The sequence below is a fragment of the Plasmodium gallinaceum genome, assembly GCF_900005855.1.
Source record: "Plasmodium gallinaceum strain 8A genome assembly, contig: PGAL8A_v1_42, whole genome shotgun sequence".
NCBI lineage: Eukaryota > Apicomplexa > Aconoidasida > Haemosporida > Plasmodiidae > Plasmodium > Plasmodium gallinaceum.
Genome location: NW_021628349.1, coordinates 50,527 through 64,180, shown reverse-complemented (window position 1 = coordinate 64,180; position 13,654 = coordinate 50,527). Strand labels below are relative to the sequence as shown.

The following is a 13,654-nucleotide window of genomic DNA, read 5'->3' as shown; positions in this document are numbered from 1 at the left end:
TTTTTTTTTTTATACATCTAATATAGAATACATAAAATTGTAAACTTTTTTAATAAAATAATAAAAAAAGGGTAAATAGTAAAATTTAGTGGACACAAATATTCCAAATACATTTAACAAAAAATAATAAAAAAGATGTTTATTTAAATCATACTTCTTTTCAACATAAATTTATTTCATAAATAATATAAAGAGTGCAACAAAAAAAAAAAAAAAATATAAGAATTAATAAAATATTATAAAAAGTGAAAATAAAAAGGAAGTTAAATATTTATACAAGGAAGAATAAAAAAAAAAAAAAAAATTGATATTCCAAAATATTAGTTAACAAAAAATCATATTAGGAGCTATATAACATATTTTAAAAAAAAAAAAAAAAAAAAAAAAAAAAAATACAGTATATAAATATATTTATATATACAATTCATATATTAATAAGATAGATAAGAAATTTTTACTTATTTTAACAATTTATATAAAATATATTTAAAACAAAATGTTTTTTTTGTTTTATTGAATATTTTAAAAGAATATTCATACCATAAATTTTCTTCTTTCAATGCTAGAAAAATATTTTTATAAAAATTTTGAACACGCATAGTTTAAAATAAAAAAATACACACACACACAATATATATTTTTACCATCAAAAATTAAATATTATTTTTTTAATAAATTATTCAAAAATGAAAAGTTGCTGTACATTTTTTATTTTTTTAATTATCATTATGAAAAAAGAAAATAAAGAATTATATGTTTCTAAAAATACAAACTCATTTCATCTATATTTTTTAAATTATTAGTAGATTCTTATACCTTAGAAAAAATTTTATTCTTTTTTTTTTTATTAAGTATTTTTCAAGAAAACAAGATATATATAGTTTTAGATAGTGAATATTCAATAATGCTATAAATGGATATAAAAAAAAAAAAAAAAAAGGAAAAAGAAAATGGTATGGTAATTTATAAATACTATATAACTTTTAAATTTTATATTGTTTTTAAAAGGTATATTTTCAATAAAATTATAAAATAAAAAGAAAAAATATATATAAATGTTTTATGGGTTTACGTAACTATTTCAAAAAAGAATGTTCTTATCTTTTAAAACATAAATTATGATAGGGGAATACATATATTTTTCACTCCAGATATAGTTTTATTCTGTAATTTATCCTTTTATAATTCTACATATTCTTTAAAAATGTATCATTTAAATAATAAAAAAAATTGAAATTTATATTGAAACTTCTCTTTTTAATCTATTTAATACTTATTTATATTCATACATATACCACTTGTATTAAAATTAATAGAAATATAATTAATTTTTATGAATTTTATTTTTCCTTTCTATCCTTTATGTCAAAATATACAAAAAAAAAAAAAAAAAAAGGAAATAAGAAAATTTTAATGTTAATTAAGAAATTTTTATAGAACAAATAATATTTATATATATTAGCAAAGTTAAAATTATAACATCATATCAAAAAAAGCTTAGAGATATGATAAAATAATGTAATTTTAAAGATATTATTATAATTTTTATTTTTAATATATAATATATTTATAATATTATTTTAATTATATGACATGCAAAAATATATGAACTGTTGCATTTATTTAATAAAATTTATATGTTTTATAATTTTTATTTTTTCTTTTGTTTTAACTATTTACCTTTACTATATTGTAATAATTATAATTTAATACATATTTCTAAAATACAAATATTCTTTATATATATATATATAATTCTTTTACAAAAAAAAAAAAAAGAATACGCATATAAACCAAAAAAAAATATTAATAATTATTATTTTATATTTACAAAATGATTTACCAAGTTATATTAAATAATAATCATGTTGTAATTGCATCTTAAGTATTAAATTTAATTCCTTTTCTTAAATTTTCTTTATTTATATATTATTTCAAATGCTTATGTTTTTTTTTTTTCTCTTTTTTTTTTTTTTTTTTTTTTTTTTTTTTTTAAACTCATACTAAATTATAATTTTATATTTTTGTTTAAACTTTTTACAACAATTATATATATATATATATATATATATATATATTTTTATTTAATTAAAAAATGATTCTAAATGTTGTTTAAACATATTAAGATTTAAAGAGTTTACTATTTTTTAAATTTCTTATATATGCACTTTTACATGCATGATAAGAAAAAAAAATTTCTTATGAATTTAATTGTTAAAAATTTTAATTCAAATATAAAAAACAACATAGTTTATAAATAAAAAAAAATAAAATTTAAAAAAAAAGTTATTAAAAAAATAATATTAATAAAATAATATTAAATATATAATAATAATAAAATTAAATACAAAATTATATTTTTAAAAGAATGCAACATTGATTTATGTTAATTTTTTTAGCTATTCATTGAAAGAAAATATTTTGAAAACAAAAATTTTTTTTTTATAGTTTATATATTTTTCAATTGCTATGTAGAAAATTATTTTCATGTATACTATTTTACTATTTGTTTTTATATAAATTATGTTTTATAATATTAAAAACATTTTTTTTTATTTTTAATACATCAATGCCTTTTTTAATATTTTTTCATATGCTTATTATTTACATAAAATTTTTTTTTAATTTATTATCTTCATATAGTTTTTTATTTTAATATACTACTTTTTAGACATAATTTTTATATTTTTTTTGAATTCATTATATTTTACTCATTTATTTATATAGTTTTTAATTTTTAATTGTTTATATTTTTAAAATATTTAAAAAATAAAACATAGAATATGAATAATCTTGATTTAAATTCTTTTTATTTTCTAGATGTTATTTTTAATTTTTTCATTAATAAAAAAATAATATAAAATAATTAAAAGTTTTATTCTTTATTCTTAAAGTTTATTTTACTTAGAATTTTATAAAAATTTTTTAATTTGTGTTACAGTTTCGATTTTTATAAATTTATTTTTGTAATATTTCATATAATTTTCAATTTTTAATATCTTTAATAATTATGAGATACATAAGATTTATCCCTTTTTATTGATTTCTTTTTTTTTTTTCTATAGATTTAACATGAAATCAATGAAAAAAATATATTGTTTTTATTCTTTATGTTTTAACAACATTTGTATATGTATTTAGGCTTTTGTAGTAAATATATAATTTTTTAAGTTATATATATTTATATATAATTTTATGAGTTTATTTGTTTAAATAGAATATTAAAGAATACTATTTTTTCTTTTCTTTTTTTTTCATTAATAAATTTATATATATATATTATTATATATATATATATATAATATAATATTTTATTAAAATTTTTTTTAAATAATGTTTAAAAAAGTTATTACTTTTTAATATTGTAGTCTATCTTGTTTTATTTTGTAATTTCAAAGAAAATTTTAATTAAAAATATTTTTAGTTTATACATAAAATTTTATGTTTAGTCTTGTTACATAATTAATAAATTTAATTTTTATTTTGCTACTTTTTTTTTTTTTTTTTTTTGTTTAGTAAACTTTTAAATACATATATTTGGTTTATACATATAACATAAATGCTCATAAAAGCATTTTTGTAATTGTATACATTTTAAAGTAAATTATTTTCTTAAATATTACGTATAATAAATATTCATATAAAAATATTTTATAATATACATTTTTTTTTTTCTCATAAATTTGTTCTAAAAATATTATCATTGCAAGTTTTGTATTTTTTTATATGGATTTTTGTGTGCACTTAATTTAAAAAAAAAAAAAAAAAATAAAAAGTTTTGCACACAATACATTTTTATTTAGATACATTCATCTTACCTTTATATTTTTATTTTTCAAAATTTAAATATATATATTAAATATATATATTAAAAAATATAGGATTTAGAATAAATGTATAAAAATAAACATATGCAACAATATTATATGCTTAATTGTATTATATAATAAAAGCCATATATAGTGTTTGTATTTTAGATTTTTAATTAAATAGTTAAAAAAAAAGAAATTAATATTTTTATTTAGTATTTGGGTGTATGTTTAAATTTTGATTACTTCTTATATGTTTTTAGTAATTTATAATTAATATATTTTTGAAATTTAATTAAAACACCATAAATATAAATCCCTATTTATAATTTGTTACATATTTTTTTAATTATGTAACATATGTTCTTTTTTTATAAAACAAATTTATAAGTTAATATATATATATATATGTATATATAAAATCTTTTTTTTTTTTTTTTAACACATTTTTATATACAAGTTAAAATATACATTTATAAATAGTGTATATGCTTTTTTATTTATTAATTTTATATATATATTTTTTTTTTTAAATAAAATGGGTAATGCACTAAATCATGTAATTTTTAGACCTCATCCAGCTAGCTATTCAAAAGAAAAAAAAAATTTGCATTTTATAAAAACAAAACATGGAAGTACAATATGTGGCTATTTTATTAACAATTCTGCAGATATAACAATTTTATTTAGTCATGGTAATGCAGAAGACATAGGTGATTTAATTCCACAATTTGAAAATAGATTAAAACGTTTAAAGTTAAACATGTTTGCATATGATTATAGTGGATATGGTCAAAGTACAGGAATTCCTACAGAAACAAATATATATAATGATGTAGAAGCAGCTTATAACTATTTAACAAATGATCTGAATGTTCCAAAAAATTCCATAATAGCATATGGTAGAAGTTTGGGTTCTGCAGCCTCTGTTCATATAGCAACAAAAAAAGAATTACTAGGTTTAATTTTACAATCACCACTATCTTCAATTCATAGAGTTAAATTGAGGCTAAAATTTACATTACCATATGATTTATTTTGTAATATAGATAAAATTCATCTTATTAAATGTCCTATTCTCTTTATTCATGGAAAGAAAGATAAATTAATTTCTTTTAAGGGAACTGAAGAAATGATTCAAAAAACAAAAGTAAACACTTATTATATGCTCATTGAAGAAGGGGGACATAATAATTTAGATAGTTCATTTGGTTATAAAATAAATGATGCTTTAGTTTCTTTCCTTTATGTATTAAAAAATAATATACGTGAAAATGTAAATTCCGTTTATGATATATCTAATATTAATGTAAATAAATTAAGAAACATTCTGACTGTTAATAATAAAAAAAAATTAAAAAATAACATAAAAAAAAAAGTAGTTGATTATTCAGAAAACATAGAATTAGAATCAAACAAATTAAGAAACATAAAAATAATAAATTCTTCTAATACTATGGATGAATGTTGTTTTAATAAAAGTTTTTCTAAATTAAAAAGTTCTGATTCTACTATCAACTCATCTAAAAGTATTAATACCATATTAGCATCTATTGAATCTATTATTAAAACAATACCAGAAACCACTTTCTATGATAATTATGATTCATATGAAAATTTAAAGAGTTTTGATAGTTATGTAAGTTATTCATATGAAAATAATTCTGTTGATAAAAAATATATTGCAGATCATCCATATAATAATAAATGTAATCAAAATATAAAAAGTAAAGTTAAAAACAATACAATTTTAAGAAATAATTCGAGTGTAGGAATTTCTTTGAGAAATGATACATCAAACATTGATAACATTAATATATCTAAAAATTATGTTAGAAAATTAAAAATTAAAAATGATAAGTGTATTAGCATACCAGATATAAAAATATTAAATAATAACAATAAAAATAGTTATAAAGTAGAAAAAATGAAAAAAATAAAGTGTGATATTCCTAACATAATTAATGATAAAAAAGTAAACAGTTTAACTAAAAGCAATGAAAATAGTAAGGATATAATTAGAGGAAAAAATAAATTAGATGATAAATATCCAGGTCTATACAAAATTGAATCTATGTGCCATATTAATACTCATAATGTAAATTATGATAATACAAAATTATATGAGAAACCAATATTTTTAAATAAGAATAGTACATGTGAGGATACAAGTTCATGCTTACACGAAATGAATAATTTGAAGAATTGTAAAAATGATATACATTTAAAAGAGAAGAAGAATATGTTATGCATGGATAGAATAATATCACCTTTAAAAAAAGATGCCCTTTCTTCAGGTAATATAATAAAGAAAACAAATTCATTAATGAATCGTTCTTGTTCTAATGAGAATGTTCTTAATCTTGAAAATAATATAAAAACAAATAAAAATGATTTGAAAGATTATAATATTAATTCTATAAATAATGAACATAAATCTAATAATTTATATAGGTTATCATCTACTAATGTAGAAGGCACATCTCCTATTAAGAATAATTCGGATATTATAAGAGGTTCTAAATTTGAATATACAGTAAAGTTAGATGTTAAAAATTCAAACTCTGACAGCAATATAAAGGAGCATGATAATGAATTAGAAAAAAGAAGTATTGACTTAAATGTAAATAAAATTAGTAATAATTCCAGTAACAAAAGTAAAGAAAAAAATGACAATAAATTGATGGATAAGAAAAATGAGGTTGATATGAAAATAGATAATATAAATAAGACTAAGAATAATATTAATAATGGTAATAATAAAATAAAGAGAGATCTTATTTTAAGAACATATAAAAATAATGTTTATGATTATATTTCTATTGAAAAGGATAAAAATGGATCAAAAAACAAAAATAATAGCGATTGTAGCATAAAACCTACAAATAATAAAAAGAAAATACAAGAAGTTTATTACAGAAATAAAAAGATGGAAACCTTTAAGGATTATAGCATAAAAAAAAAATTAAATACTATTTTAAATAATAAAATTAAGAATAATAATGAAAATGAATCAACAAGAATAAATAAACTATTTTCTGAAGGTGTTTCTTTCAATCATATAAATAAAAACAAAAGTAGTAATCGTTTAACAAAATGCATACCAATTAAGGAGAATTTATCATCACAAGGAGAGGAAAAAAATATTGAAAAGGAAAAAAAGTATAATATAATTATGAAAAAAGGAGCTTTAGTTGAAGAAATAGAACAAATAATTATAGAAAACGTAAGCGTATTATCAAAAAGTGAACCTATAATATAAATTACATTTAGGAAATAGTAAGATGAAAAATTTTCTGAAAGATAAAAAAATTATTTATAATTATATATATAATCATTTGTGATAAATATAGAATATAATAAAGAAAATATAAAAAAATGAAGATTTTTTATTACATTCAATTTAAAATAGCAAAATGATACTTTAAAATAGTGTTAATCACAAAATGGGATGGTTAAATAATAGTTTGAGTTATAATTTATGCAAGTTAAAAAAAAAAAAAAAAAAAAAATATATTTTTTAAAATTGCTTGATCAAATTAATTCTTGTCAATTTTTATCAGTAAAAGTAACAGTGGATTTGATGTGTGGATTATAGATCCTAGTATATTTCTAAGATAATGTAATTATATAAAGATGAAAATAAAAAAAGTAAAAAAGAATTAATGTTAAAAAAAAAAAAAAAAAAAAAAAAGAATATAGGAGGTTAAGAAATTCTAAGTAATTATGTAATAGGTCTCCTTTTCATTAAGTAAAAAAAAAAAAAAAATGTAATAATTTTAACCATAATAATAATAATTTTAAGATATTTGATACATGAAAAATCATAAAATAAAAAAATATTAAAAATATTGTATAAAGTAAAATATCAAAAGAGAATATAAAATATATATTTATAAATAAAAAATATATTTTAATATATGACGAATTACAAAAAAAAAAAAAAAAAAAAAATACATTTTTTACTTTTTTGTAAAAATTCATGATTTAAAAAAAAAGTTTTTTTTTTTAATTTTTTTTTTTTATTATTATAGAAAATATTATAATGAATAATATTAATTATAATTATTTTTTTTTTATTGTATAGAAAAATATAATTTAGTTTTTGTATATCGTAAAAATAAAAAAGAACAAATTTATTATATTTGCACATAATATGCTATATAAATAAAAAAAGTACATTTTGAGGAAAATATATATTACTTGAATAACAAATTAAATATAAAAGAATGGCTTTTTTTTTTTTTTTAAATTGAAATTATATTTTTTAAATAAAATATATTCATAAGATTAAAATTTAGATATTCTAAAATTTGAAAAAGAAGAAATGTGAAATTACAAAACATAAAAATGATTAAAGCTTAAAAAGTTAATTTATATTATTAAATCTTAAAAAATTAAGGTAAATATTCTAGTTTTTGGCATAATGGAATTTTTTATAAATATTATTCATATATATATATATATATATATATATATTAAAATATAATAAAAATTTTGAAATATTTTTGTAAAAAATATTAAATGATAGAAATTCTAAAATAAAAACTAGTATTCTTCATAGACACATATTTATATTGGAATAAATTTCTATAAAAAACTATTGAAGAAAAAATATTTTTTTTTTTTTTTTTTATGTTTTATAAATTGCCTTAAGTATTTAAATATTCCATACTATTATAGAATTTTGTATTTCTTTTCCATTTAAATTATTTTTCTTAATATATATATATATCAGATTTATACTATTCGTTATTTATCGTGTTTTTGTTGAATATTTGTTTAAACTATATGATTATTATTTTCATATATATATTATAATTTGTTTAATAGTTATTTGATTTTTTAAAAGACATAAATGTTCTAAAATTTTATATTATTTTTGTTATTAATTACAAATATATATATTGTTTTTACTTTTTACTTTTGTTAAGTATTCCTTTATTTTTTAGATAAAAAAACATTAAACTATTTACATAATTAAAATAAATCTAATTTTTATTATATAAATATTAAGAAAGTAAAAGATAAAGAAAACATTTAATATGTATAATTTATCTTTTTTTTTTTTTAACAAATTATAGTATTTGTTTATCTTTTATTTATTTTTGGTATTCTATATTAAAACATATGAAATTATTATATATCAAAAATGAAAAAAAAAAAAAAAACTAAATAATATTTAAAAATAATAAAAATATGAAACACTAATTTTTAATTTTTACGTTCCTTTTTTTGATAAATTCTAAGATTAAATTTTCTTAAAAAAAAAAAAAAAAATTAACAAAAAAATAACATAATAAAGTTTTTATTTACTAATTTTAATAAATTAATAAATTTACAAAATTTTCATTTTAATAATTAAAAATTTAAAAATTTAAAAATTACATTTTTTTTATTAATATACATATATAAATAGTAAGTATTCAGAAGATTGTGAAAGTCTATAATGCTTTATGATTTTTCAAAAATAAAAATAAATTGAAAAAAATCTTTTCTTAAAAATGTTTAAAATGCTGAAATACTTTTTTATGTATATATATCATTTTAATTTTTATAAACAAATTATTTTTACTTTAACTTAATTTTATATAATTTTTAAAAAACTTTAATTATGGTTACTTATAAAAAAAAAACAATGCAAAAATGATTGGATTAATGAGTTAAATATATCTTAAAATTTTATTGAAAATTACTATTTTAAATAATTTTATATTTTAATTAGTTTGATATAAAGTTCAATATCTATTTAGATGACACATTTATAGAAATATAAAAAAATATATATATATATATATATATATTTGTTTATTTAATTTATTTAATTTTATTTAAATATGTGATTTAAGTAATATTATTTTTATGAAAATATGAATATAAATAGCAAGAAACTGCTGGTAATATATAAAGAAAAAAAAAAGAAAATATACAATTATTTTATATAAATATAATGAAAAAAAAGAATAGTTATATTATGCGTAGATGAAAATAAATATATAAATATATAAATATATAATTATATAAATATATAAATATATAAATGTTTAAATAAATATATAAATATATAAAAGTTTAAATGTTTAAATGTTTAAATGAATTATAAAAAATATATATAACTTATATTTTATTTTAGGTGAAAAATAAAAATGCAGCAGATATTCAAATAACAGCAGAACAATTAATAAATGAGGCATTAGATTTAGAGGAAGTTGAGAAAAAAGTAAATTATAATTTAATAGATGAAGATGAATTAAATGAATATAAAATAAGTAAAAGAAAAGAATTTGAAGATAAAATAAGAAAAAGGAGGTATTTAATAAGTACTTATATAAAATATGCTCTTTGGGAAATTAAACAAAAAGATATTAGAAGAGGTCGATCTATTTTTGAAAGAGCATTAAATATAGATTATACAAATAAAAATTTATGGTTAAAATATATTGAAGTAGAATTAACAAATAAAAATATAAATAGTGCTAGGAATTTATTAGAAAGAGTAGTTTTATTATTACCATTAGAAAATATATTTTGGAAAAAATATGCACATTTAGAAGAAATATTAAATAATTTTATAAATGCAAGAAATATATATGAAAGATGGATTAAATGGAATATAGATGAAACTTCATTTTTATGTTATATTAATTTTGAAGAGAGATGTAAAGAAATAAATAAATGTAGAGAAATTTTTGAAAAGCTTATTGTTAAAATACCCAAATTAGAATGCTTTTATAAATTTATTAAGTTTGAAAAAAAATATAAAAATATTGAAAGAGCTAGAGCATGTTTTGAAAAATGTATAGAATTATTACCATCTTCTTTCATAGATGAAAATTTTTATATTTATTTTTGTCATTTTGAAGAAGAAAATAATGAATATGAAAGATGTAGAAAAATTTATATAGAAGCATTAAAAAGATTACCAAAAAACAAAAGCACTCTTTTATATAAAAATTTTCTTCAGTTTCAGAAAAAATATGCAAATAAGGATGAATTAGATCAAACATTATTATTAAAAGAAAGGATTTATTATGAAGATGAATTAAAAAAAACTCCAAATGATTATGATATATGGTTTAATTATATAAAATTAGAAGAATCTAACATTAATGTTATTAATAAAGAAAAATCATTAATTAGAATAAGAGAATTATATGAAAGAGCAATTAGTGTTATACCCTTAATACCAAACAAAAAATTTTGGAAACGATATATTTATCTTTGGATAAATTATTCTGTATTTGAAGAATTATATGCAGAAAATATAGAAAGAGCTAGAAATGTTTATAAAAATATTTTAAAAATTTTAAGTAATCAAAATTTTACTTTTAAAAAAATTTATATTTTATATGCTAATTTTGAAATAAGGCAATTAGATATTCAGAAAGCTAGATCTATTTATAATAATGCTTTAGAAAAAGTTAAAAAAGAAAAAATTTTTGAAGAATACTGTGAAATAGAATTACGTTTAGGAAATATTAAAGAATGCAGAAAAATATATGCAAAATATGTTGAAACTTTTCCTTTTAACTCAAAAGTAAAAAAAAAAAAAAAAAAAAAAAAAAAAAAAATTCATTTCATTATAAAATTAGTTATATAATGTTATGAGAATATATTTAATTCTATTACTTTATATAATTTAATATATGTTATTGTTAATTTTAAATAATATTATAACAACTTTTATAGGCATGGATTTCTATGATTAATTTTGAGTTATCGTTAGATGAAATTAATAGAGCTAGACAAATTGCAGAAATTGCAATACATTTAGATGACATGAAATTACCTGAACTGGTATATATTTTTTATCTGCAAAAATAATTTTATTTTTTTAATATTCTTATAATTATTCTTCATTTTCCTATGTTATTGTTTTATTAATATAAAAAAATCATTTTCTTTTTTTAATATTCTTATAATTATTCTTTATTTTCCCATGTTATTGTTTTATTAATATAAAAAAATCATTTTCTTTTTTTTAGATATGGAAAAATTATATAGATATGGAAATTAATTTACAAGAATATGAAAAAGCAGAAAAATTATATGAGAGATTATTAAATATAACACAACATTATAAGGTAATTATATGAATGAAATTATGTCAAATTTGATTTCATTATTTTATTTATTTTTTTTTTTTTTTATACTTTTTCTATAGGTTTATAAAAGTTATGCAGAATTTGAATATATTTATTATGATGATATTAAAAAATGCAGAGAAATATTAGAGAATGGAATTGAATTTTGTAAAAAAAATGAATTAATTAATGAAAGGTGTGTTTTATTAAATTTCTTATATGATATTGAAAAAGATTATGGTGATAATGAAATTATAGAAAAAACTTTAAAAAGATTACCAAAAAAAGTTAAAAAAAGAAAAATTATTAAGAATAAAGATGATGAAACAGTTGAAGAATTCATTACATATGTCTTTCCTGATGATGGAACCCAATCACAAGTAACAATAATTACAATTTTTTTTTTTTAAATAGCTATTTTGAACCTTTTTAATTTTTTTTTTTTTTTTTTTTTTTTTTTTTTTTTTGTAGAATATGAAAATATTACAAAGAGCTTTAGAATGGAAAAAAAAAATGGAAGAAGATAAAAAAACAAAAGATAAAGATAAAGATAAAATAGAAGAAGATATAGAAGAGGAAAAAAAAAAAAAAACAAAAGTTATGAAATAAATATATATATTTATTGTAAGAATGATAAATAAAATATATATTAAAAAATGTAAAAATAAAATTAAATAGTATAAGATACAAAATAATGTAATACTAGAAATTTAAAAAAAAGCGCAAGGAAATAAAAATGAATAGAAATAATAGAACAAAAAAAAAAAAAATAAAATAAAATAATTATGAAGGAATTTTTTTTTTTTTTCTCTTAAATATTTTTAATAATGATTACACACTTTTTCTTTTTCTATTTTTTTTTTTTTATAAAGTTATGATTATTTTGAAATTTTTTATGTTTTATTTAAATTCTTTTATTTATTCTTCATTATGTTATCTCTTTTTTACTTTTTTAAAAATTACACAAAACAAAAAAAAATGAAGAAATTAAAGTAATTAAAGATAAAAAATAAAAATAATAAGAAAATGTTTTTTTTTTTTTTGTTTTTTTATAGCATTGTGAAATATTCTTTGAATCCTTTTCTTTTTTAATTTTTTTTTTCCTTATATCTTTTTATCATTTCAAAAATATGCTATACGGAAAGAAAAATGTACACTAATAAAATGAAAAAAAGCTAAACCACATATTTTTTATACTTTATATATTTAAGTGCACTACAATTTTATAGTAAAAATGAATAAATAAATGCAATATTCTTTTTCGCAAAAATTATTATATATGCACATTATATATGTATTTTAAATTTTCTATATGTCTAGCATATTTTAAGAAAAAAACTTCAAAAACTACTTATGTAAGAAAACATCATTATAAATATATATAATTTTTTTTTTTATTTTGTATTTATAAAAAAATTATAAGAAATTTTTTTTAACTTATAGTTTTCATTCGAACAAAAAGTTAATTGTCTTTTGAACATCAAAATTTTTTACATGCAATTATTCCTTTGATGCATTAAAAAAATAAAAAAAAAAAAAACCTTTATTTTTTTTTTTTTGATATATTTCTATCTTTTGATATGTTTAATGGATCGATATATTATCTATCCGATATTTAAAAAATGATAGATTTTAAAAAAGTAAATTAATGAATAATAATAAAAATGAAAAAGAAATTAAATCATTTTTCTTGTTTATTGATTAAATATCATTTTTTTTTTTTTTTTTTTTTTTTTTTTTTTAACTTTTAAAAAAAAAAAA

General features: G+C 15.5%; 2 protein-coding genes across 2 annotated transcripts; both read left to right on the top strand.

Annotated features, from left to right (window-relative positions):
• Nucleotides 1-4,347: 4,347 nt before the first annotated feature.
• On the top strand, nucleotides 4,348-7,071 carry PGAL8A_00054400 (alpha/beta hydrolase, putative; the record flags this gene model as incomplete). The annotated part of the gene is made up of 1 exon (XM_028674567.1): nucleotides 4,348-7,071. One exon carries the CDS (start codon nucleotides 4,348-4,350, stop codon nucleotides 7,069-7,071), a length of 2,724 nt encoding a protein of 907 aa, XP_028530906.1.
• A 2,608-nt stretch (nucleotides 7,072-9,679) lies between these two features.
• PGAL8A_00054300 (CGI-201 protein, short form, putative) lies at nucleotides 9,680-12,502 on the top strand (the record flags this gene model as incomplete). The annotated part of the gene is made up of 6 exons (XM_028674565.1): nucleotides 9,680-9,706; nucleotides 9,943-11,346; nucleotides 11,499-11,606; nucleotides 11,795-11,893; nucleotides 11,974-12,273; nucleotides 12,365-12,502. 6 exons carry the CDS (start codon nucleotides 9,680-9,682, stop codon nucleotides 12,500-12,502), a joined length of 2,076 nt encoding a protein of 691 aa, XP_028530905.1.
• Between the last annotated feature and the right edge of the window lie 1,152 nt (nucleotides 12,503-13,654).